Raw genomic sequence first — 25,686 nt, forward strand, 5'->3', positions numbered from 1 at the left:
GCACTATCTATCTATCTCTTAGTGAGAAGCATTACCGTTAATGCCATAATTAATTGCTCTCGTCGTTTTCATGCCAATTATGCACAATTATCTCAATTACCTGAAAACAAAAATATAGACGCATTACCAAAAGAAAGTGTGCATCAAATATTGTTCTCTTGTATGTCCGTAAAACCATTGTTTTCTTTGCTCATTCTAAATATGTCCTTTCGAAACGACAACGCATCTGATTCAGCTGGCCCATGTACCAATTTCTACATCCGTGAAAACCGCACCACGACTCAAACCAGTACCGCCAACGACTCTTTCACGGACGAACATCCACTGCCGGTGTGGTCGCGAGCGCTTGTCGTCATCGCGGTGACGACATTCATCATCATCTCCAACATCATCAACGTGGTCGTCTTGCGACGGATTGACGGAATTCCCCGAATCGCCAGGGTGTGTCTGATAAACCTGGGTCTCGCCGACCTGACCGTCGGGGTGATCACGTGTCTGCTGGCCGTCGTGCCCGCCTTTCTAGGACGATGGCCGTACGGCGACGTCGTGTGTCAGGTATCCAGCGTCGTGCACGGCAGTTCCGCCACTGTTTCTGTGTGGACTCTATCCATCATCAGCGTCGACCGCTACATCGCCCTGGTGAAGCCGTTGAAGTACCCGCTGTGGATGTCGTTAAAACGCGTCTTCGCTGTGATCACCGTGACGTGGATTGTAGCCATCGGTATGTTCGTCGCACCAATACCGACAAAATCAGAATTCAACTACTACCAGTACAGCAGAGTTGAAATAATGTGCGGTCTGTACTGGGAGTACCCGCTGTTTGGCATCGTCACAGTTGCCGTCGTACACGTTGCGTCAGCCGCAGTCATCGTTGGGTGCACAATCAGAATTGCGCTGTCCATCTGCCGAGTGAAGAAGATCCTAAACTCGACGGGGAACGACGCCAAGCCAATCTTCAAACGACGGCGAGAACTGAAGGCCGTGAGGACGCTGGTAATAACGGCCTTGACCTTCTTCCTCTTCTGGGGGCCGTACGTGGTCAGTATTCTGATGTACTCGTTTGACGGGAAGACACGAGTTCCGCCGATAGCCGAGTTCGTGTTCGTGTGGATGGCGAATAGTAACAGCTTCGTCAACGTCGTTATCTATTCCTACCTCTACGAGTCGTTCAGGGATCAAATCAAACTGTTAGTGGCGTGTCTTTTTCCGGTCTGTCGACATTGGGCGACCACGAAAAAAGTGTCAGCCCCGGCTACTCAAGAGATCCAAGGCCAATATCATTCATACTGGCGTGGTTCTAATGTCCGCTTTTAACTGTTCCATTCCGGGACAGTTGGATTAAGTTGGCCACAGACTATAATTATTTACACTATGTTTCCAGGATAGTCGCTAAAGTAATTTTATTGATATCAGTAGGCCCGTGGCTTTTTTAGGCTCTTCTGCCTGCCTTGGGGCAACATGCCTTGAAAAGTACAACCCGTGGTGTCCAGCTCTTTCTCCCAGAATATTGTTTCAATAAACACACCCACTAAAACTGGCCGGAGTACATCCATTTTATACAAAAAGTACTACATTTGCATGGGCTGGAATTACCAGCAAAAAAATTATTAATGTTAACAAGTTACACGTCTACAAACAGCATGCTCTCTCCTGTCAGCTTCAGTCTAATAAGTTGCCACTTCAAAGCTGTCTGCAATGGAATAATCAGCCAAACAGCACACTACTTGTGCGGATATATTTCCGGATTCCGGTCAACTAAATGGGAAGATAACTTTGATCTGTGGCCAGTTAAGGTAGAGTTTTGTTGAATTTGGTTTTCTATCAAATTAACGGTTTCCCTGATGATAAGAAACTTCTTGCAAATTGTTGTTGACAAAATGTTATCTTTGTTCAAGAATAAATAACTCATATCCTGAAGACGAAGATGTGAGCTCTTGAACGTCTAGAGAAACTATGTGAAAACACGGAGTATAATAACTGGATTTGGATGTTGCTACCCTTATTTGGGCGGAATATAAAACTTGTGTATACAGTTGTAGAGTATGCCCGTTATGCCAGGTGGCTTTTATATATTTTGTTTGAAGGACGATGTCAAATATTTGGAGAACACTTTTAGACAGATTTGTGTTCCTTTCATATTGATTGATTTGTTGTCGTATTGGTAATCATTTTAAGGTTCAAGTACGTTGACCTGGGCACACAACTGAACTGTGTCGTGTCTCATAAACAGTTAGTGGTGTGTGTGTGTGTGTGAGAGAGAGAGAGAGAGAGAGAGAGAGAGAGAGAGAGAGAGAGAGAGAGAGAGAGAGAGAGAGAGAGAGAGAGAGACAGACAGACAGACAGACAGAGAGAGAGAGACAGACAGACAGAGCGAGAGACAGACAGACAGACAGACAGACAGACAGAGAGAGACAGACAGAGACAGAGAGACAGAGACAGAGACAGAGAGACACAAAATGACAGATATAGATAGGTGGCATTGAGCGGAGGAGAAAGACATTGAATGCGACACGAGGATGGAGAAAGAGAGAGGGGAGGGGTTGGATGGAGGGATGTGTAAATATGTGGGTATAAAGTGGTCTTAAACCTAATGATGTGTGTACACACTCTAGGTTGGAACCCATTCCGGTGTACGAACTCGGCACCTACCGGACTTAAACCCGATGAATTAACCATTTCCAAAACCAGTAGACGTAGTTATACAATGTGCCAGATGTCCTTTATAAAAAGTTCGAGTGTACTTCCGCTTCTCGACTAGGTCACTGGGTCGACCTAATGCCAATATAGATGTCTGTTTAACTGAATCGTTTTAGATCATTTCCGTTTAACGAAACATTTACGTGTACATTTACGTTAGCTGCAATCAGCATTTATTCAGTTACAGCTCAATTGTGCTGCTCTTAAGCCCCAAATAGCAGTCTTCGAGCAAAGACGAAGTGTGTTTTGTATAACGACACCACTAGAGAACATTAATTTATAGTCGACTATTGGATGTGAAATATTTGTTGATTCAGGCATGTAGCATTCAGAGGAATTTAACTATTTTAATATTTTCATTAATGGCAAGGGATCTTTTATCTATACTTTCCCTGGGACAGGACAACACATACCACAGCCTTTCGATCAGAGACAGGTGTAATTTACAACAGATAAAATAAGGGCACCTCAGCACATTTAAAACTAAATTGAACATCTGCACATTTTAAGTTACGACTATATTGACTATTGGTTTGACTGTTGCATCAATTCACATATCAAAAGCCATTTGGCAATGCTCAGTGTACTCACAAAGTGTACCTACTATAGTCATGAGATCTTAAAGATTGCGCGCAATTCAAACATTAATACAAAATACATTAGATAATTAGAATAAAATTCTAGTGTCATGTGTCAGCTATTTTGAAATAATTGCGAGTAGAAAGATTGTTTTCAAATATGTTTCATTCGTTTGGTGAAAATTGGGGCAAGAGAACATGGATTTAAAATATTGAATATGGTGATAACGTGAGATTTCTGCTGGAGCAGAAGGTATATTGTTCTATGAAAACTGATAACAGAAAGTTGAACTTTTAGAAACCTTTATCTATGTACATATTAGTTGTATTATTCATCTTTAAAATACAGAACGGAATACTTGGTTTGAGTTGTTGTTTCATTTAACACGACAAATGGAGATTAAACAACTGGAAAATATTTATTTGTGTTGTTCTGGAGAAAGCCGAACATGTCAAAGAGCGGTTAATCACAGTAAGTAACAAGCAGTAACATGGATCCTCGTATGTCAGTCATATGACGTCATCCAAGCCATTACATGGCCATAAAACGTTAATCAGTTTTTTATGTCTTCAAATGTAGTATTGACTGTTTAAAACGAAGGTAGAATAACGGTGCGTTGCATTATTTCGACTATTATGAACAGGAAAACGTTGAAACCCATTGCATGTGAACACCAAACAAGAGTCCACAAATGTAATCTGTTTTCTTTTTTGTTTTAATCAAAGTATCATTATGTAAATTTTACAAATACTAAGAGATTTTTTAATGTTCCAAACGTCAACACGATTCGAAATTGTAAAACGTGCTTCAAATAATAAATACAGTGCCAATCAACACAACTGTTAATGTGTCCAAAGCCTTATCTGTACACGGGCTAGTTCAAGCAGTGTATACCATGCCAAGTGTAAAAAAACAATCCACCCACAGCAAACAGCAAATTACGCAATACAGTATTGTTGAACATGACTGGAAAGAAAGATTTTGCCCACGTGCAATAATGTTGAAATATTGCCTGAAGTCATTAGACGTTTTCACCCGAATAGAAACATGCTGTAACCCAAACCTGGAACCAGTATGGTTTCGAAACCTTGTAGTACAAAGTAGATGTATAATGTAGCTGTTAACGCACTTCCATGTTTCTGATATAACTCTTCCGGATACAGTTAACCTTGTAATACAAAGTAGGTGTATAATGTAGCTGTTAACGCACTTCCATGTTTCTGATATAACTCTTCCGGATACAGTTAACCTTGTAATACAAAGTAGGTGTATAATGTAGCTGTTAACGCACTTCCATGTTTCTGATATAACTCTTCCGGATACAGTTAACCTTGTAATACAAAGTAGGTGTATAATGTAGCTGTTAACGCACTTCCATGTTTCTGATATAACTCTTCCGGATACAGTTAACCTTGTAATACAAAGTAGGTGTATAATGTAGCTGTTAACGCACTTCCATGTTTCTGATATAACTCTTTCGGATACAGTTAACCTTGTAATACAAAGTAGGTGTATAATGTAGCTGTTAACGCACTTCCATGTTTCTGATATAACTCTTTCGGATACAGTTAACCTTGTAATACAAAGTAGGTGTATAATGTAGCTGTTAACGCACTTCCATGTTTCTGATATAACTCTTCCGGATACAGTTAACACAGTTTAAGCGTAAGTCAAATGTACAATGTGAACATGTTCAAAATCAATACTAAATACACTCATCAAAAAAGAAAAGCAGATGTTAGTGACGGGGGTGATAATAGCAGTAGTTGTAAGAGTTGCAGTAGTAGTGGAAATAGTGGTAGTTATAGTAGAAACAATAGTAGTAGTAAATATGAGTAGTAATGGTAGTTTTGGTAGTGGTTGTGATAGTAGTAGTATTTGTTTTAGTAGTGGTTGTACTAGTAGTAGTTTGTGGTGGTGGTGTTGGTGTTTTATTAGTAGTGATAGTAGTAGTTGAAGTAGTTATAGTAGTAGTGGTTGTACTAGTAGTAGTTTGTGGTGGTGATGTTGGTGCTTTATTAGTAGTGGTAGTAGTAGTTGAAGTAGTGATAGTAGTAGTTGAAGTAGAGATAGTAGTAGTTGAAACACTGATAGTAGTAGTAGATGTAGTGATAGTAGTAGTTGAAGTAGTTATAGTAATAGTGGTTGTACTAGTAGTAGTGTGTGGTGGTGGTGTTGGTGTTTTATTAGTAGTGATAGTAGTAGTTGAAGCACTGATAGTAGTAGTAGATATAGTGATAGAAGTAGTTGAAGTAGTTATAGTAGTAGTGCTTGTACTAGTAGTAGTTTGTGCTGGTGGTGTTGGTGTTTTATTAGTAGTGATAGTAGTAGTTGAAGTAGTGATAGTAGTAGTTGAAGTAGTGATAGTAGTAGTAGATGTAGTTATAGTAGTAGTTGAAGTAGTTATAGTAGTAGTAGATGTAGTGGTAGTAGTAGTTGAAGTAGTTATAGTAATAGTGGTTGTACTAGTAGTAGTGTGTGGTGGAGGTGTTGGTGTTTTATTAGTAGTGGTAGTAGTAGTTGAAGTAGTGATAGTAGTAGTTGAAACACTGATAGTAGTAGTAGATGTAGTGATAGTAGTAGTTGAAGTAGTTATAGTAATAGTGGTTGTACTAGTAGTAGTTTGTGGTGGTGATGTTGGTGTTTTATTAGTAGTGGTAGTAGTAGTTGAAGTAGTGATAGTAGTAGTTGAAGCACTGATAGTAGTAGTAGATGTAGTGATAGTAGTAGTTGAAGTAGTTATAGTAGTAGTAGATGTAGTGATAGTAGTAGTTGAAGTAGTTATAGTAATAGTGGTTGTACTAGTAGTAGTGTGTGGTGGTGGTGTTGGTGTTTTATTAGTAGTGGTAGTAGTAGTTCAAGCAGTTATAGTAGTAGTTGAAGTAGTGATAGTAGTAGTTGAAACACTGATAGTAGTAGTAGATGTAGTGATAGTAGTAGTTGAAGTAGTTATAGTAATAGTGGTTGTACTAGTAGTAGTTTGTGGTGGTGATGTTGGTGTTTTATTAGTAGTGGTAGTAGTAGTTGAAGTAGTGATAGTAGTAGTTGAAGTAGTGATAGTAGTAGTAGATGTAGTGATAGTAGTAGTTGAAGTAGTTATAGTAATAGTGGTTGTACTAGTAGTAGTGTGTGGTGGTGGTGTTGGTGTTTTATTAGTAGTGGTAGTAGTAGCTGAAGTAGTGATAGTAGTAGTTGAAGTAGTGATAGTAGTAGTTGAAACACTGATAGTAGTAGTAGATGTAGTGATAGTAGTAGTAGAAGTAGTTATAGTAATAGTGGTTGTACTAGTAGTAGTGTGTGGTGGTGGTGTTGGTGTTTTCTTAGTAGTGGTAGTAGTAGTTGAAGTAGTGATAGTAGTAGTTGAAGTAGTGATAGTAGTATTAGATGTAGTAATAGTATTAGTTGAAGTAGTTATAGTAGTAGTGCTTGTACTAGTAGTAGTTTCTGCTGGTGGTGTTGGTGTTTTATTAGTAGTGATAGTAGTAGTAGATGTAGTTATAGTAGTAGTTGAAGTAGTTATAGTAATAGTGGTTGTACTAGTAGTAGTTTGTGCTGGTGGTGTTGGTGTTTTATTAGTAGTGATAGTAGTAGTTGAAGTAGTGATAGTAGTAGTGAAGTAGTAGTAGTAGTAGTAGAGAGTCGTAGTAGTAGCAGAGTAGTAGTTGTAGTAGTAGTAGTAGCAGCAGTCGTAGTACGTGCAGTAGTTTAGTAGTAATAGTAGTAGTTAGTAGTACTATCAGGGGAGCAGCAGAGAAAGCAAAGCAGTAGTAGTAGTAGTGAGGAGTATCAGTGTACAGTAGTAGTAGTAGCAGAAGCAGTAGCAGCAGTAGTAGCAGTAGTAGTAGTAGTATTAGTATTACACTGAGCTTGCCAAATGGCTTTTGATATGTAATTGATGCAACAGTCAACAAATAGTCAATATAGTCGTAACTTAAAATGTGCAGATGTTCATTTAGTTTTAAATGTGCTGAGGTGCCCTTATTTATCTGTTGTAAATTACCCCTTCTCTGATCGAAAGGCTGTGGTATGTGTTTGTCCCTGTCCCAGGGAAAGTATAAGATAAAGATCCCTTGCCATTAATGAAAATATTAAAATAGTTAAATTCCTCTGAATGCTACATGCCTGAATCAAAAATATTTCACATCCAATAGTCGACTATAAATTATGTTCTCTATGGTGTCGTTATACAAAACACACTTCGTCTTTGCTCGAAGACTGCTATTTGGGGCTTAAGAGCAGCACAATTGAGCTGTAACTGAATAAATGCTGATTGCAGCTAACGTAAATGTACACGTAATGTTTTCGTTCAACGGAAATGATCTAAACCGATTCAGTTAACAGACATCTATATTGGCATTAGGTCGACCAGTGACCTATTCGAGAAGCGGAAGTACACTCGAACTTTTTATAAAGGACATCTGGCACATTGTATAACTACGTCTACTGGTTTTGGAAATGGTTAATTCATCGGGTTTTAAGTCCGGTAGTTGCCGAGTTTCGTACACCGAATGGGTTCCACCTAGAGTGTGTACACACATCATTAGGTTTAAGACCACTTTATACCCACATATTTACACATCCCTCCATCCAACCCCTCCCCTCTCTCTTTCTCCATCCTCGTGTCGCATTCAATGTCTTTCCCTCCGCTCAATGCCACCTATCTATATCTGTCTTTTGTGTCTCTCTGTCTCTGTCTCTGTCTCTCTGTCTCTGTCTGTCTCTCTCTGTCTGTCTGTCTGCTGTCTGTCTGTCCTCGCTCTGTCTGTCTGTCTCTCTCTCTCTCTTCTGTCTGTCTGTCTGTCTCTCTCTCTCTCTCTCTCTCTCTCTCTCGCTCTCTCTCTCTCTCTCTCTCATCTCTCTCTCTCTCTCCACACACACACACACACACACACCACTAACTGTTTATGAGACACGACACAGTTCAGTTTTGTGTGCCCAGGTTCAACGTACTTGAACCTTAAAATGATTACCAATACGACAACAAATCAATCAATATGAAAGGAACACAATCTGTCTAAAAGTGTTTCTCCAATATTTTGACATCGTCCCTTCAAACAAAATATATAAAAGCCACCTGGCATACGGGCATACTCTACAACTGTATACACAAGTTTTATATTCCGCCCAAATAAGGGTAGCAACATCCAAATCCAGTTATGATACTCCGTGTTTTTCACATAGTTTCTCTAGACGTTCAAGAGCTCACATCTTCGTCTTCAGGATATGAGTTATTTTATTCTTGAACAAAGATAACATTTTGTCAACAACAATTTGCAAGAAGTTTTCTTATCATCAGGGAAACCGTTAATTTTGATAGAAAAACCAAATTCAACAACTCTACCTTACTGGCCACAGATCAAAGTTATCTTCCCCATTTAGTTGACCGGAATCCGGAAATATATCCGCACAAGTAGTGTGCTGTTTGGCTGATTATTCCATTGCAGACAGCTTTGAAGTGGCAACTTATTAGACTGAAGCTGACAGGAGAGAGCATGCTGTTTGTAGGACGTGTACTTGTTAACATTAATAATTTTTTGCTGGTAATTCCAGCCCATGCAAATGTAGTACTTTTTGTATAAATGGATGTACTCCGGCCAGTTTAAGTGGGTTTGTTTATTGATAGTCGCTAAAGTAATTTTATTGATATCAGTAGGCCCGTGGCTTTTTTAGGCTCTTCTGCCTGCCTTGGGGCAACATGCCTTGAAAAGTACAACCCGTGGTGTCCAGCTCTTTCTCCCAGAATATTGTTTCAATAAACACACCCACTAAAACTGGCCGGAGTACATCCATTTTATACAAAAAGTACTACATTTGCATGGGCTGGAATTACCAGCAAAAAAATTATTAATGTTAACAAGTTACACGTCTACAAACAGCATGCTCTCTCCTGTCAGCTTCAGTCTAATAAGTTGCCACTTCAAAGCTGTCTGCAATGGAATAATCAGCCAAACAGCACACTACTTGTGCGGATATATTTCCGGATTCCGGTCAACTAAATGGGAAGATAACTTTGATCTGTGGCCAGTTAAGGTAGAGTTTTGTTGAATTTGGTTTTCTATCAAATTAACGGTTTCCCTGATGATAAGAAACTTCTTGCAAATTGTTGTTGACAAAATGTTATCTTTGTTCAAGAATAAATAACTCATATCCTGAAGACGAAGATGTGAGCTCTTGAACGTCTAGAGAAACTATGTGAAAACACGGAGTATAATAACTGGATTTGGATGTTGCTACCCTTATTTGGGCGGAATATAAAACTTGTGTATACAGTTGTAGAGTATGCCCGTTATGCCAGGTGGCTTTTATATATTTTGTTTGAAGGACGATGTCAAATATTTGGAGAACACTTTTAGACAGATTTGTGTTCCTTTCATATTGATTGATTTGTTGTCGTATTGGTAATCATTTTAAGGTTCAAGTACGTTGACCTGGGCACACAACTGAACTGTGTCGTGTCTCATAAACAGTTAGTGGTGTGTGTGTGTGTGTGTGTGTGTGAGAGAGAGAGAGAGAGAGAGAGAGAGAGAGAGAGAGAGAGAGAGAGAGAGAGAGAGAGAGAGAGAGACAGACAGACAGACAGAGAGAGAGAGAGAGACAGACAGACAGAGCGAGAGACAGACAGACAGACAGACAGACAGACAGAGAGAGACAGACAGAGACAGAGAGACAGAGACAGAGACAGAGAGACACAAAATGACAGATATAGATAGGTGGCATTGAGCGGAGGAGAAAGACATTGAATGCGACACGAGGATGGAGAAAGAGAGAGGGGAGGGGTTGGATGGAGGGATGTGTAAATATGTGGGTATAAAGTGGTCTTAAACCTAATGATGTGTGTACACACTCTAGGTTGGAACCCATTCCGGTGTACGAACTCGGCACCTACCGGACTTAAACCCGATGAATTAACCATTTCCAAAACCAGTAGACGTAGTTATACAATGTGCCAGATGTCCTTTATAAAAAGTTCGAGTGTACTTCCGCTTCTCGACTAGGTCACTGGGTCGACCTAATGCCAATATAGATGTCTGTTTAACTGAATCGTTTTAGATCATTTCCGTTTAACGAAACATTTACGTGTACATTTACGTTAGCTGCAATCAGCATTTATTCAGTTACAGCTCAATTGTGCTGCTCTTAAGCCCCAAATAGCAGTCTTCGAGCAAAGACGAAGTGTGTTTTGTATAACGACACCAATAGAGAACATTAATTTATAGTCGACTATTGGATGTGAAATATTTGTTGATTCAGGCATGTAGCATTCAGAGGAATTTAACTATTTTAATATTTTCATTAATGGCAAGGGATCTTTTATCTATACTTTCCCAGGGACAGGACAACACATACCACAGCCTTTCGATCAGAGACAGGTGTAATTTACAACAGATAAAATAAGGGCACCTCAGCACATTTAAAACTAAATTGAACATCTGCACATTTTAAGTTACGACTATATTGACTATTGGTTTGACTGTTGCATCAATTCACATATCAAAAGCCATTTGGCAATGCTCAGTGTACTCACAAAGTGTACCTACTATAGTCATGAGATCTTAAAGATTGCGCGCAATTCAAACATTAATACAAAATACATTAGATAATTAGAATAAAATTCTAGTGTCATGTGTCAGCTATTTTGAAATAATTGCGAGTAGAAAGATTGTTTTCAAATATGTTTCATTCGTTTGGTGAAAATTGGGGCAAGAGAACATGGATTTAAAATATTGAATATGGTGATAACGTGAGATTTCTGCTGGAGCAGAAGGTATATTGTTCTATGAAAACTGATAACAGAAAGTTGAACTTTTAGAAACCTTTATCTATGTACATATTAGTTGTATTATTCATCTTTAAAATACAGAACGGAATACTTGGTTTGAGTTGTTGTTTCATTTAACACGACAAATGGAGATTAAACAACTGGAAAATATTTATTTGTGTTGTTCTGGAGAAAGCCGAACATGTCAAAGAGCGGTTAATCACAGTAAGTAACAAGCAGTAACATGGATCCTCGTATGTCAGTCATATGACGTCATCCAAGCCATTACATGGCCATAAAACGTTAATCAGTTTTTTATGTCTTCAAATGTAGTATTGACTGTTTAAAACGAAGGTAGAATAACGGTGCGTTGCATTATTTCGACTATTATGAACAGGAAAACGTTGAAACCCATTGCATGTGAACACCAAACAAGAGTCCACAAATGTAATCTGTTTTCTTTTTTGTTTTAATCAAAGTATCATTATGTAAATTTTACAAATACTAAGAGATTTTTTAATGTTCCAAACGTCAACACGATTCGAAATTGTAAAACGTGCTTCAAATAATAAATACAGTGCCAATCAACACAACTGTTAATGTGTCCAAAGCCTTATCTGTACACGGGCTAGTTCAAGCAGTGTATACCATGCCAAGTGTAAAAAAACAATCCACCCACAGCAAACAGCAAATTACGCAATACAGTATTGTTGAACATGACTGGAAAGAAAGATTTTGCCCACGTGCAATAATGTTGAAATATTGCCTGAAGTCATTAGACGTTTTCACCCGAATAGAAACATGCTGTAACCCAAACCTGGAACCAGTATGGTTTCGAAACCTTGTAGTACAAAGTAGATGTATAATGTAGCTGTTAACGCACTTCCATGTTTCTGATATAACTCTTCCGGATACAGTTAACCTTGTAATACAAAGTAGGTGTATAATGTAGCTGTTAACGCACTTCCATGTTTCTGATATAACTCTTCCGGATACAGTTAACCTTGTAATACAAAGTAGGTGTATAATGTAGCTGTTAACGCACTTCCATGTTTCTGATATAACTCTTCCGGATACAGTTAACCTTGTAATACAAAGTAGGTGTATAATGTAGCTGTTAACGCACTTCCATGTTTCTGATATAACTCTTCCGGATACAGTTAACCTTGTAATACAAAGTAGGTGTATAGTGTAGCTGTTAACGCACTTCCATGTTTCAAAATATAACTCTTTCGGATACAGTTAACCTTGTAATACAAGTAGGTGTATAATGTAGCTGTTATACGCACTTCCATGTTTCTGAATAACTCTTTCGGATACAGTTAACCTTGTAATACAAAGTAGTGTATAATGTAGCTGTAGTAGTAGTAAATATTCCAGTTTTTAGTGGTTGTGATAGTAACTATTTGTTTCCGTACTAGTAGTAGTTTGTGGTGGTGGTGTTGGTGTTTTACAGTAGTTAGTAGTAGTTGAAGTAGTTATAGTAGTAGTGGTTGTACTAGTATGTGGTGGTGATGTTGGTGTTTTATTAGTAGTGATCAGTATTGACTGAAATAGCTCAGTAGTAAAAGATAGAAGTAGTTGAAGTAGTGATAGTAGTAGTGCTTGTACTAGTAGTAGTTTGTGCTGGTGGTGTTGGTGTTTTAGTGGATAGTAGTAGTTGAAGTAGTGATAGTATAGTTGAAGTAGTGATAGTAGTAGTAGAATATAGTTATAGTAGTAGTTGAAGTAGTTTTGGTAGTAGTTAGTGTAGTGGTAGTAGTAGTTGAAGTAGTTATAGTAGTGGTTGTACTAGTAGTAGTGTATGTTGGTGGTGTTGGTGTTTTATTAGTAGTGGTAGTAGTAGTTTGAAGTAGTGATAGTAGTAGTTGAAAGATAGTAGTAGTAGATGTAGTGATAGTAGTAGTTGAAGTAGTTATAGTAATAGTGGTTGTACTAGTAGTAGTTTGTGGTGGTGATGTTGGTGTTTTATTAGTAGTGGTAGTAGTAGTTGAAGTAGTGATAGTAGTAGTTGAAGCACTGATAGTAGTAGTAGATAGTGATAGTAGTAGTTGAAGTAGTTATAGTAGTAGTAGATGTAGTGATAGTAGTAGTTGAAGTAGTTATAGTAATAGTGGTTGTACTAGTAGTAGTGTGTGGTGGTGGTGTTGGTGTTTTATTAGTAGTGGTAGTAGTAGTTCAAGCCGTTATAGTAGTTGAAGTAGTGATAGTAGTAGTTGAAACAGTGATAGTAGTAGTAGATGTAGTGATAGTAAGTAGTTGAAGTAGTTATAGTAGTAGTGGTTGTACTAGTAGTAGTTTGTGGTGGTGATGTTGGTGTTTTATTAGTAGTGGTAGTAGTAGTTGAAGTAGTGATAGTAGTAGTTGAAGTAGTGATAGTAGTAGTAGATGTAGTGATAGTAGTAGTTGAAGTAGTTATAGTAATAGTGGTTGTACTAGTAGTAGTGTGTGGTGGTGGTGTTGGTGTTTTATTAGTAGTGGTAGTAGTAGCTGAAGTAGTGATAGTAGTAGTTGAAGTAGTGATAGTAGTAGTTGAAACTGATAGTAGTAGTAGATGTAGTGATAGTAGTAGTAGAAGTAGTTATAGTAATAGTGGTTGTACTAGTAGTAGTGTGTGGTGGTGGTGTTGGTGTTTTCTTAGTAGTGGTAGTAGTAGTTGAAGTAGTGATAGTAGTAGTTGAAGTAGTGATAGTAGTATTAGATGTAGTAATAGTAGTAGTTGAAGTAGTTATAGTAGTAGTGGTTGTACTAGTAGTAGTTTGTGGTGGTGGTGTTGGTGTTTTATTAGTAGTGGTAGTAGTAGTAGATGTAGTTATAGTAGTAGTTGAAGTAGTGATAGTAGTAGTAGTTGTAGTAGTAGTAGTAGTGCTGGTGGTAGTTTAGTGTAGTAGATGTAGTGATAGTAGTAGTTGAAGTAGTGATAGTAGTAGTTGTAGTAGTTATAGTAGTGTGGTTGTACTAGTAGTAGTGTGTGGTGGTAGTAGTTGGTAGTAGTAGTTAGTAGTGGTAGTAGTAGTTGAAGTAGTGATAGTAGTAGTTGAAGCACTGATAGTAGTAGTAGATGTAGTGATAGTAGTAGTTGAAGTAGTTATAGTAATAGTGGTTGTACTAGTAGTAGTGTGTGGTGGTGGTGTTGGTGTTTTATTAGTAGTGGTAGTAGTAGTTGAAGTAGTTATAGTAGTAGTTGAAGTAGTGATAGTAGTAGTAGATGTAGTGATAGTAGTAGTTGAAGTAGTTATAGTAATAGTGGTTGTACTAGTAGTAGTGTGTGGTGGTGGTGTTGGTGTTTTATTAGTAGTGGTAGTAGTAGTTGAAGTAGTTATAGTAGTAGTTGAAGTAGTTATAGTAATAGTGGTTGTACTAGTAGTAGTGTGTGGTGGTGATGTTGGTGTTTTAGAAGTAGTGATAGTAGTAGTTGAAGTAGTTATAGTAATAGTGGTTGTACTAGTAGTAGTGTGTGGTGGTGGTGTTGGTGTTTTATTAGTAGTGGTAGTAGTAGTTGAAGTAGTGATAGTAGTAGTTGAAGCACTGATAGTAGTAGTAGTAGATGTAGTGATAGTAGTAGTTGAAGTAGTTATAGTAGTAGTGGTTGTACTAGTAGTAGTGTGTGGTGGTGGTGTTGGTGTTTTATTAGTAGTGGTGGTAGTAGTAGTTGAAGTAGTTATAGTAGTAGTTGAAGTAGTTATAGTAGTAGTTGAAGTAGTAGTATAGTAGTGTAGATGTAGTGATAGTAGTAGTAGAAGTAGTTATAGTAATAGTGGTTGTAGTAGTAGTAGTTTGTAGTGGTGATGTTGGTGTTTTAGTTAGTAGTGGTAGTAGTAGTTGAAGTAGTGATAGTAGTAGTTGAAGTAGTGATAGTAGTGAGTAGTAGTAGTGATAGTAGTATAGTAGTAGTAGTGTAAGTAGTTGAAGTACTGATAGTAGTAGTTGAAGTAGAGTAGTAGTAGTTATAGTAGTAGTAGTAGTTAGTAGTAGTAGATGTAGTGATAGTAGTAGTAGTGGTAGTTAGTAGTAGTAGTAGTTGTACTAGTAGTAGTGTGTGGTGTGGTGTTAGGTGTGTTTATTAGTAGTGGTAGTAGTAGTTGAAGTAGTTATAGTAGTAGTTGAAGTAGTGATAGTAGTAGTTGAAGCACTGATAGTAGTAGTAGATGTAGTGATAGTAGTAGTTGAAGTAGTTATAGTAATAGTGGTTGTACTAGTAGTAGTGTGTGGTGGTGGGTTGGTGTTTTATTAGTAGTGGTAGTAGTAGTTGAAGTAGTTAGTAGTAGTAGTTGAAGTAGTTATAGTAGTAGTTGTAAGTAGTAGTGTATAGTATAGTAGTAGTAGATGTAGTGATAGTAGTAGTTGAAGTAGTTATAGTAATAGTGGTTGTACTAGTAGTAGTGTGTGGTAAGTAGGTGTTGGTGTAGTATTAGTAGTGGTAGTAGTAGTAGAAGTAGTAGTAGTAGTAGTAGTTGAGTAGTAGTATAGTAGTAGTAGTAGATGTAGTGATAGTAGTAGTTGAAGTAGTTATAGTAATAGTGGTTGTACTAGTAGTAGTGTGTGGTGGTGGTGTTGGTGTTTTATTAGTAGTGGTAGTAGTAGTTGAAGTAGTTAATGTAGTAGTTTAGAAGTAGTGATAGTAGTAGTTGAAACACTGATAGTAGTAGTAGATGTAGTGATAGTAGTAGTTGAAGTAGTTATAGTAATAGTGGTTGTACTAGTAGTAGTTTGTGGTGGTGATGTTGGTGTTTTATATAGTAGTGGTAGTAGTAGTTGAAGTAGTGATAGTAGTAGTTGAGTAGTAATAGTAGTAGTAGATAGTAGTAGATAGTAGTGTAGTAGTTGAAGTAGTTATAGTAATAGTGGTTGTACTAGTAGTAGTGTGTGGTGGTGGTGTTGGTGTTTTATTAGTAGTGGTAGTAGTAGTTGAAGTAGTTAATGTAGTAGTTGAAGTAGTGATAGTAGTAGTTGAAACACTGATAGTAGTAGTAGATGTAGTGATAGTAGTAGTTGAAGTAGATATAGTAATAGTGGTTGTACTAGTAGTAGTTTGTGGTGGTGATGTTGGTCTTTTATTAGTAGTGGTAGTAGTAGTTGAAGTAGTGATAGTAGTAGTTGAAGCACTAATAGTAGTAGTAGATGTAGTGATAGTAGTAGTTGAAGTAGTTATAGTAATAGTGGTTGTACTAGTAGTAGTGTGTGGTGGTGGTGTTGGTGTTTTATTAGTAGTGGTAGTAGTAGTTGAAGTAGTTATAGTAGTAGTGCTTGTACTAGTAGTAGTTTGTGCTGGTGGTGTTGGTGTTTTATTAGTAGTGATAGCAGTAGAAGATGTTTTTATAGTAGTAGTTGAAGTAGTTATAGTAGTAGTAGATGTAGTTATAGTAGTAGTTGAAGTAGTTATAGTAGTAGTAGATGTAGTTATAGTAATAGTTGAAGTAGTGATAGTAGTAGTAGATGTAGTTATAGTAGTAGTTGATGTAGTTATAGTAGTAGTAGATGTAGTGATAGTAGTAGTTGAAGTAGTTATAGTAATAGTGGTTGTACTAGTAGTAGTATGTGGTGGTGGTGTTGGTGTTTTATTAGTAGTGATAGTAGTAGTTGAAGTAGTGATAGTAGTAGTTGAAGCACTGATAGTAGTAGTAGATGTAGTGATAGTAGTAGTTGAAGTAGTTATAGTAATAGTGGTTGTACTAGTAGTAGTGTGTGGTGGTGGTGTTGGTGTTTTATTAGTAGTGGTAGTAGTAGCTGAAGTAGTGATAGTAGTAGTTGAAGTAGTGATAGTAGTAGTTGAAACACTGATAGTAGTAGTAGATGTAGTGATAGTAGTAGTTGAAGTAGTTATAGTAATAGTGGTTGTACTAGTAGTAGTTTGTGGTGGTGATATTGGTGTTTTATTAGTAGTGGTAGTAGTAGTTGAAGTAGTGATATTAGTAGTTGAAGTAGTGATAGTAGTAGTAGATGTAGTGATAGTAGTAGTTGAAGTAGTTATAGTAAGAGTGGCTGTACTAGTAGTAGTGTGTGGTGGTGGTGTTGGTGTTTTATTAGTAGTGGTAGTAGTAGCTGAAGTAGTGATAGTAGTAGTTGAAGTAGTGATGGTAATATTAGATGTAGTGATAGTATTAGTTGAAGTAGTTATAGTAGTAGTGCTTGTACTAGTAGTAGTTTGTGCTGGTGGTGTTGGTGTTTTATTAGTAGTGATAGTAGTAGTAGATGTAGTTATAGTAGTAGTTGAAGTAGTTATAGTAGTAGTAGATGTAGTTATAGTAGTAGTTGAAGTAGTTATAGTAATAGTGGTTGTACTAGTAGTAGTTTGTGCTGGTGGTGTTGGTGTTTTATTAGTAGTGATAGTAGTAGTTGAAGTAGTGATAGTAGTAGTTGAAGTAGTTATAGTAATAGTGGTTGTACTAGTAGTAGTGTGTGGTGGTGGTGTTGAGTTTTATTAGTAGTGGTAGTAGTAGTTGAAGTAGTTATAGTAGTAGTTGAAGCACTGATAGTAGTAGTAGATGTAGTGATAGTAGTAGTTGAAGTAGTTATAATAATAGTGGTTGTACTAGTAGTAGTGTGTGGTGGTGGTGTTGGTGTTTTATTAGTAGTGGTAGTAGTAGTTGAAGTAGTTATAGTAGTAGTTGAAGCACTGATAGTAGTAGTAGATGTAGTGATAGTAGTAGTTGAAGTAGTTATAGTAATAGTGGTTGTACTAGTAGTAGTGTGTGGTGGTGGTGTTGGTGTTTTATTAGTAGTGGTAGTAGTAGTTGAAGTAGTTATAGTAATAGTGGTTGTACTAGTAGTAGTGTGTGGTGGTGGTGTTGGTGTTTTATTAGTAGTGGTAGTAGTAGTTGAAGTAGTGATAGTAGTAGTTGAAGCACTGATAGTAGTAGTAGATGTAGTGATAGTAGTAGTTGAAGTAGTTATAGTAATAGTTGTTGTACTAGTAGTAGTGTGTGGTGGTGGTGTTGGTGTTTTATTAGTAGTGATAGTAGTAGTTGAAGTACTGATAGTAATGGTTGAAGTAGTGATAGTAGTAGTAGATGTAGTTATAGTAGTAGTTGATGTAGTTATAGTAGTAGTAGATGTAGTGATAGTAGTAGTTGAAGTAGTTATAGTAGTAGTGCTTGTACTAGTAGTAGTGTGTGGTGGTGGTGTTGGTGTTTTATTAGTAGTGGTAGTAGTAGTTGAAGTAGTTATAGTAATAGTGGTTGTACTAGTAGTAGTGTGTGGTGGTGGTGTTGGTGTTTTATTAGTAGTGGTAGTAGTAGTTGAAGTAGTGATATTAGTAGTTGAAGTAGTGATAGTAGTAGTAGATGTAGTGATAGTAGTAGTTGAAGTAGTTATAGTAATAGTGGCTGTACTAGTAGTAGTGTGTGGTGGTGGTGTTGGTGTTTTATTAGTAGTGGTAGTAGTAGCTGAAGTAGTGATAGTAGTAGTTGAAGTAGTGATGGTAATATTAGATGTAGTGATAGTATTAGTTGAAGTAGTTATAGTAGTAGTGCTTGTACTAGTAGTAGTTTGTGCTGGTGGTGTTGGTGTTTTATTAGTAGTGATAGTAGTAGTAGATGTAGTTATAGTAGTAGTTGAAGTAGTTATAGTAGTAGTTGAAGCACTGATAGTAGTAGTAGATGTAGTGATAGTAGTAGTTGAAGTAGTTATAGTAATAGTGGTTGTACTAGTAGTAGTGTGTGGTGGTGGTGTTGGTGTTTTATTAGTAGTGGTAGTAGTAGTTGAAGTAGTTATAGTAATAGTGGTTGTACTAGTAGTAGTGTGTGGTGGTGGTGTTGGTGTTTTATTAGTAGTGGTAGTAGTAGTTGAAGTAGTGATAGTAGTAGTTGAAGCACTGATAGTAGTAGTAGATGTAGTGATAGTAGTAGTTGAAGTAGTTATAGTAATAGTTGTTGTACTAGTAGTAGTGTGTGGTGGTGGTGTTGGTGTTTTATTAGTAGTGATAGTAGTAGTTGAAGTACTGATAGTAATGGTTGAAGTAGTGATAGTAGTAGTAGATGTAGTTATAGTAGTAGTTGATGTAGTTATAGTAGTAGTAGATGTAGTGATAGTAGTAGTTGAAGTAGTTATAGTAGTAGTGCTTGTACTAGTAGTAGTGTGTGGTGGTGGTGTTGGTGTTTTATTAGTAGTGGTAGTAGTAGTTGAAGTAGTTATAGTAATAGTGGTTGTACTAGTAGTAGTGTGTGGTGGTGGTGTTGGTGTTTTATTAGTAGTGGTAGTAGTAGTTGAAGTAGTTATAGTAGTAGTTGAAGCACTGCTAGTAGTAGTAGATGTAGTGATAGTAGTAGTTGAAGTAGTTATAGTAATAGTGGTTGTACTAGTAGTAGTGTGTGGTGGTGGTGTTGGTGTCTTATTAGTAGTGATAGTAGTAGTTGAAGTAGTTATAGTAATAGTGGTTGTACTAGTAGTAGTGTGTGGTGGTGGTGTTGGTGTTTTATTAGTAGTGGTAGTAGTAGTTGAAGTAGTTATAGTAGTAGTTGAAGCACTGATAGTAGTAGTAGATGTAGTGATAGTAGTAGTTGAAGTAGTTATAGTAATAGTGGTTGTACTAGTAGTAGTGTGTGCTGGTGGTGTTGGTGTTTTATTAGTAGTGGTAGTAGTAGTTGAAGTAGTTATAGTAGTAGTTGAAGTAGTGATAGTAGTAGTAGATGTAGTTATAGTAGTAGTTGATGTAGTTATAGTAGTAGTAGATGTAGTGATAGTAGTAGTTGAAGTAGTTATAGTAGTAGTGCTTGTACTAGTAGTAGTGTGTGGTGGTGGTGTTGGTGTTTTTATTAGTAGTGGTAGTAGTAGTTGAAGTAGTTATAGTAATAGTGGTTGTACTAGTAGTAGTGTGTGGTGGTGGTGTTGGTGTTTTATTAGTAGTGGTAGTAGTAGTTGAAGTAGTTATAGTAGTAGTTGAAGCACTGCTAGTAGTAGTAGATGTAGTGATAGTAGTAGTTGAAGTAGTTATAGTAATAGTGGTTGTACTAGTAGTAGTGTGTGGTGGTGGTGTTGGTGTCTTATTAGTAGTGATAGTAGTAGTTGAAGTAGTTATAGTAATAGTGGTTGTACTAGTAGTAGTGTGTGGTGGTGGTGTTGGTGTTTTATTAGTAGTGGTAGTAGTAGTTGAAGTAGTTATAGTAGTAGTTGAAGCACTGATAGTAGTAGTAGATGTAGTGATAGTAGTAGTTGAAGTAGTTATAGTAATAGTGGTTGTACTAGTAGTAGTGTGTGCTGGTGGTGTTGGTGTTTTATTAGTAGTGGTAGTAGTAGTTGAAGTAGTTATAGTAGTAGTTGAAGTAGTGATAGTAGTAGTAGATGTAGTTATAGTAGTAGTTGATGTAGTTATAGTAGTAGTAGATGTAGTGATAGTAGTAGTTGAAGTAGTTATAGTAGTAGTGCTTGTACTAGTAGTAGTGTGTGGTGGTGGTGTTGGTGTTTTATTAGTAGTGGTAGTAGTAGTTGAAGTAGTTATAATAATAGTGGTTGTACTAGTAGTAGTGTGTGGTGGTGATGTTGGTGTTTTATTAGTAGTGGTAGTAGTAGTTGAAGCACTGATAGTAGTAGTAGATGTAGTGAAAGTAGTAGTTGAAGTAGTTATAGTAATAGTGGTTGTACTAGTAGTAGTGTGTGGTGGTGGTGTTGGTGTTTTATTAGTAGTGATAGTAGTAGTTGAAGTAGTGATAGTAGTAGTTGAAGCACTGATAGTAGTAGTAGATGTAGTGATAGTAGTAGTTGAAGTAGTTATAGTAATAGTGGTTGTACTAGTAGTAGTGTGTGGTGGTGGTGTTGGTGTTTTATTAGTAGTGGTAGTAGTAGTTGAAGTACTGATAGTAGTAGTAGATGTAGTGATAGTAGTAGTTGAAGTAGTTATAGTAATAGTGGTTGTACTAGTAGTAGTGTGTGGTGGTGGTGTTGGTGTTTTATTAGTAGTGGTAGTAGTAGTTGAAGCACTGATAGTAGTAGTAGATGTAGTGATAGTAGTAGTTGAAGTAGTTATAATAATAGTGGTTGTACTAGTAGTAGTGTGTGGTGGTGATGTTGGTGTTTTATTAGTAGTGGTAGTAGTAGTTGAAGCACTGATAGTAGTAGTAGATGTAGTGAAAGTAGTAGTTGAAGTAGTTATAGTAATAGTGGTTGTACTAGCAGTAGTGTGTGGTGGTGGTGTTGGTGTTTTATTAGTAGTGATAGTAGTAGTTGAAGTAGTGATAGTAGTAGTTGAAGCACTGATAGTAGTAGCAGATGTAGTGATAGTAGTAGTTGAAGTAGTTATAGTAATAGTGGTTGTACTAGTAGTAGTGTGTGGGGGTGGTGTTGGTGTTTTATTAGTAGTGATAGTAGTAGTTGAAGTAGTGATAGTAGTAGTTGAAGCACTGATAGTAGTAGTAGATGTAGTGATAGCAGTAGTTGAAGTAGTTATAGTAATAGTGGTTGTACTAGTAGTAGTGTGTGGTGGTGGTGTTGGTGTTTTATTAGTAGTGGTAATAGTAGTTGAAGTAGTGATAGTAGTAGTTGAAGCACTGATAGTAGTAGTAGATGTGTGATAGTAGTAGTTTAAGTAGTTATAGTAGTAGTGCTTGTACTAGTAGTGGTTTGTGGTGGTGGTGTGGTGTTTTATTAGTAGTGATAGTAGTAGTTGAAGTAGTGACAGTAGTAGTTGAAGTAGTGACAGTAGTAGTTGAAGTAGTGACAGTAGTAGTTGAAGTAGTGATAGTAGTAGTTGAAGCACTGATAGTAGTAGTTGAAGTACTGATAGTAGTAGTTGAAGTAGTGATAGTAGTAGTAGATGTAGTTATAGTAGTAGTTGAAGTAGTTATAGTAGTAGTAGATGTAGTGATAGTAGTAGTTGAAGTAGTTATAGTAGTAGTATATGTAGTAGAGTAGATGTAGTGATAGTAGTAGTTGAAGTAGTTATAGTAGTAGTAGATGTAGTGATAGTAGTAGTTGAAGTAGTTATAGTAGTAGTTGAAGTAGATATAGTAGTAGTTAAAGTAGTTATAGTAGTAGTAGATGTAGTGATAGTAGTAGTTGAAGTAGATATAGTAGTAGTTGAAGTAGATATAGTAGTAGTTGAAGTAGTTATAGTAGTAGTTGAAGTAGTTATAGTAGTAGTAGATGCATTAGTAGTAGTGGTGGGGCGGGACATAGCTAAGTGGTACAGCGCTCGCTCGATGCGCGGTCGGTCTGGGATCGGTCCCCGTCGGTGGGCCCATTGGGCTATTTCTCGTCACAGCCAGTGCACCACGACTGGTATATCAAAGGCCTTGGTATGTGCTATCCTGTCTGTGGGATGGTACATATAAAAGATCCCTTGCTGCTAATCGGAAAGAGTAGCCCATGATGTGGTGACAGTGGGTTTCCTCTCCCAATATCTGTGTGGTCCTTAACCATATGTCTGACGCCATATAACCGTGATTAAGATGTGTTGAGTGCGTCGTTAAATAAAACATTTCTTTCTTTTAGTAGTAGGGTTAGCAATTTCAATAGCAGCCGTACTACAGTAGTAGTAGTAGTAGTAGTAGTAGTAGTAGTAGTAGTAGTAGTAGTAGTAGTAGTAGTAATAGTAGACGTAGTAGTAGATGTACTAGTAATAATAACAGTAGTAGTAGTAGTAGTCACTTGAATATCAGCAGTATAGTAGTAATAGTAGTAGTAGTAGTAGTAATAGTGGTAGTAGTAGTAGTAGTAGTAGTAGTAGTAATAGTGGTAGTAGTAGTAGTAGTAGTAGTAGTAGTAGTAGTAGTAGTAGCAGCAGTAGCATGATTAGTAGTAGTAGTAATAGTAGTAGTAGTAGTAGCAGCAGCAGCAGTAGTAGTAGTAGTAACTTTAATAGCAGCAGTATAGTAGTAATAGTAGTAGTAGTAGTAGTAGTAGTAGTAGTAGTAGTAGTAGCAGCAGCAGTAGTAGCAGTAGTAGTAGTAGTAGTAGTAGTAGTAGTAGTAGTAGTAGTAGTAGTAGTAGTAGTAGTAGTAGTAGTAGTAGTAGTAGCAGCAGCAGCAGCAGCAGTAGTAGTAGTAGCAGCAGCAGTAGCAGTAATAGGTGTAGTAGTAGTGTCAGTGGCAGCAGTATTACAGTAATAGCAGAAGTAGTGGTAGTATGTGTACTATGCGAGGGTGGCGGGTTTCTTCTCTTACTAAGACGCAAGTGTCGTTAATACGGTGAATTACCTGCAGGTAATATTGCTGGTTTCCAATTTGACCACGTACATTGGTGGTTTTCTGACGCAGGGATAGGTTTGTTGCCCACACCTCCCGTGACTCGCCGGATGGAAAAACACATCATCTCTGAACATCTAATTATACGTTGTTGGTTTTTTTTTAAAGTAATTACATGTCAGTGATTACCTGAAATAACCATGAACATTATCACCTGCCGGTGACACCAGCAGACGTTATTTAGAGACCTAACAAGTTCAGCAGACGAGATTGTAGGTTGAAGAAGTCTTAGTATACTGACGGAAACAAGTAAGAGACCACACGTACACTGACAGGATATAGTGACTGTAACCAGAACAATCATACAACAGCGTCAGGAAGTTAACCGTGTTACTGACATTCAGTCTTACATTACTGACATTACTGACATCACTGACATTCACATCTCACATTACTGACATTCAGTCTCACATTACTGACATTACTGACATTACTGACATTCAATCTCACATTACTGACATTCAGTCTCACATTACTGACATTCAATCTCACATTACTGACATTCAGTCTCACATTACTGACATTACTAACATTCAGTCTCACATTACTGACATTCAGTCTCACATTTCTGACATTTAGTCTCACATTACTAAAATTACTGACATTCAATCTCACATTACTAACGTTCAGTCTCACATTACTGACATTCAATCTCGCACGACTAGTTATTCAGTAGCATGTTACATCTTTATTATAGTTTATTTTAACGACACCACTAGAGAACATTAATTTATTGATCATCGGCTATTGAACGTCAAACATTTGGTAATTTTGACATATAGTCTTAAAGAGGAAACCCGCTACATTTTTCCATTACTAGCAAGGGATCTTTTATATGCACCATCCAACAGGATAGTACATACCACGGCATTTGATATACCTATCGTTGTGCACCGGTTGGAACGAGAAATAGCCCAATGGGCCCACCGATGGGGATCGATCCCAGACCAACCGCGCATCAAGCGAGCGCCTTATCACTGGGCTACGTCCCCCTCATATTATTTATTACAGACCTAATACGACGCTAATAGTGACTGAAGTTTGATTTACAATACCAAGTGATCGTCTATTTCTTTCTTTCGGTATATAGATTTCGTACATGAATAATACCTTGCTAAAGATTATGTCCGGATTTTTTTCAATTTGATTCGTTAGTTAAAGTTAAAGGTAAAGGAATGCACGGTCTACGGACGCGTAACAAAGCAGCGCGACGGCGGCTACGAAGTGCCCGTGTGCAGACTCGGATCCATGTTGCTTGTTGGAGATGCTGTTGTAGCTGAGCTGCATTGGAGGGCTCTGGAGATGTTAATGTCTTGGCGTCTGGTGATAGCAATAAACGCAGGCCCCACGTGCATACTGTTCGTATTAACGCGAATCACGTGAACACATATGGCACGTGCTTGGTGTGTAACCTCGAATTTAAATGATTTGTGTTTGCGTACGATATGCACTCTTTGCAGCGGTATCCCCTCTTGTTTTTGACACAGACACTAAATCTTAACCCGAGAGGCACATTGTAGTCAATATTCGGTCATTTTGTAAACATGCGATGTCTGAGGAAAGACGTTGGGCCTGAACACGCAGTCAGTGCTAGGTCGTGTGTGGACGTGAACAAGTTAGATAACTGGGGGTGGGGGTACATCGCTGGGTCAGAGTAATGTTTTTGGACGAATGCAAGTATACTCTAGACGTTCATGATCGACATTGCCAGGTTTGACGACGTCCCAAAGAACGTTACGCAGAGGTGAACATTCAAGGTCATATCTGTTTTGGAGGGGGTTCAGTTATAATCTGGGGTTGATTCGCCATAACTGCCAGAACCCATCTTCACATTGTCCGAGGTAAGGTCACAAGTCAATACTACTATCGTGACAGTATTTGCCATAACTGCCAGAACCCATCTTCACATTGTCCGAGGTAAGGTCACAAGTCAATACTACTATCGTGACAATATTCGCCATAACTGCCAGAACCCATCTTCACATTGTCCGAGGTAAGGTCACAAATCAATACTACTATCGTGACAATATTCGCCATAACTGCCAGAACCCATCTTCACATTGTCCGAGGTAAGGTCACAAATCAATACTACTATCGTGACAATATTCGCCATAACTGCCAGAACCCATCTTCACATTGTCCGAGGTAAGGTCACAAGTCAATACTACTATCGTGACAATATTCGCCATAACTGCCAGAACCCATCTTCACATTGTCCGAGGTAAGGTCACAAGTCAATACTAATATCGTGACAATATTCGCCATAACCGCCAGAACCCATCTTCACATTGTCCGAGGTAAGGTCACAAGTCAATACTACTATCGTGACAATATTCTCGGACCCATAGTTTTTTCTTTTCTCGCATTACGTTGGCCAAAATTTCGTTTATCAAGACGACAACGCCCGTACTCATCGTAATAGACCAACAGCAAACTTTAACAACACACTTCCTTGTCCCGCTCTGAGCCCCGACC

The 25,686-nt window shown here is 37.6% G+C and overlaps 1 protein-coding gene across 1 annotated transcript; it reads left to right on the forward strand.

The window, feature by feature from the left end:
- The first annotated feature begins 201 nt into the window (after nt 1–201).
- Nucleotides 202–24,594, forward strand: LOC121372128 (trace amine-associated receptor 13c-like). Its single transcript, XM_041498392.1, has 2 exons — nt 202–1,209; nt 24,367–24,594. Exons 1-2 carry the CDS (start codon nt 202–204, stop codon nt 24,592–24,594), a joined length of 1,236 nt encoding a protein of 411 aa, XP_041354326.1.
- Nucleotides 24,595–25,686: the final 1,092 nt, after the last annotated feature.

The sequence above is a fragment of the Gigantopelta aegis genome, chromosome 4, assembly GCF_016097555.1.
Source record: "Gigantopelta aegis isolate Gae_Host chromosome 4, Gae_host_genome, whole genome shotgun sequence".
Classification (NCBI taxonomy): domain Eukaryota; kingdom Metazoa; phylum Mollusca; class Gastropoda; order Neomphalida; family Peltospiridae; genus Gigantopelta; species Gigantopelta aegis.

Excerpts from the sequence above, each read along its gene's own strand:
- LOC121372128 (XM_041498392.1), top strand. The coding sequence starts at position 202 with ATGTCCTTTCGAAACGACAACGCATCTGATTCAGCTGGCCCATGTACC. Across the intron at positions 1,210-24,366 it reads TAGTGGCGTGTCTTTTTCCG|TTAAAGTTAAAGGTAAAGGA; the intron begins GTCTGTCGACAT and ends TTGATTCGTTAG.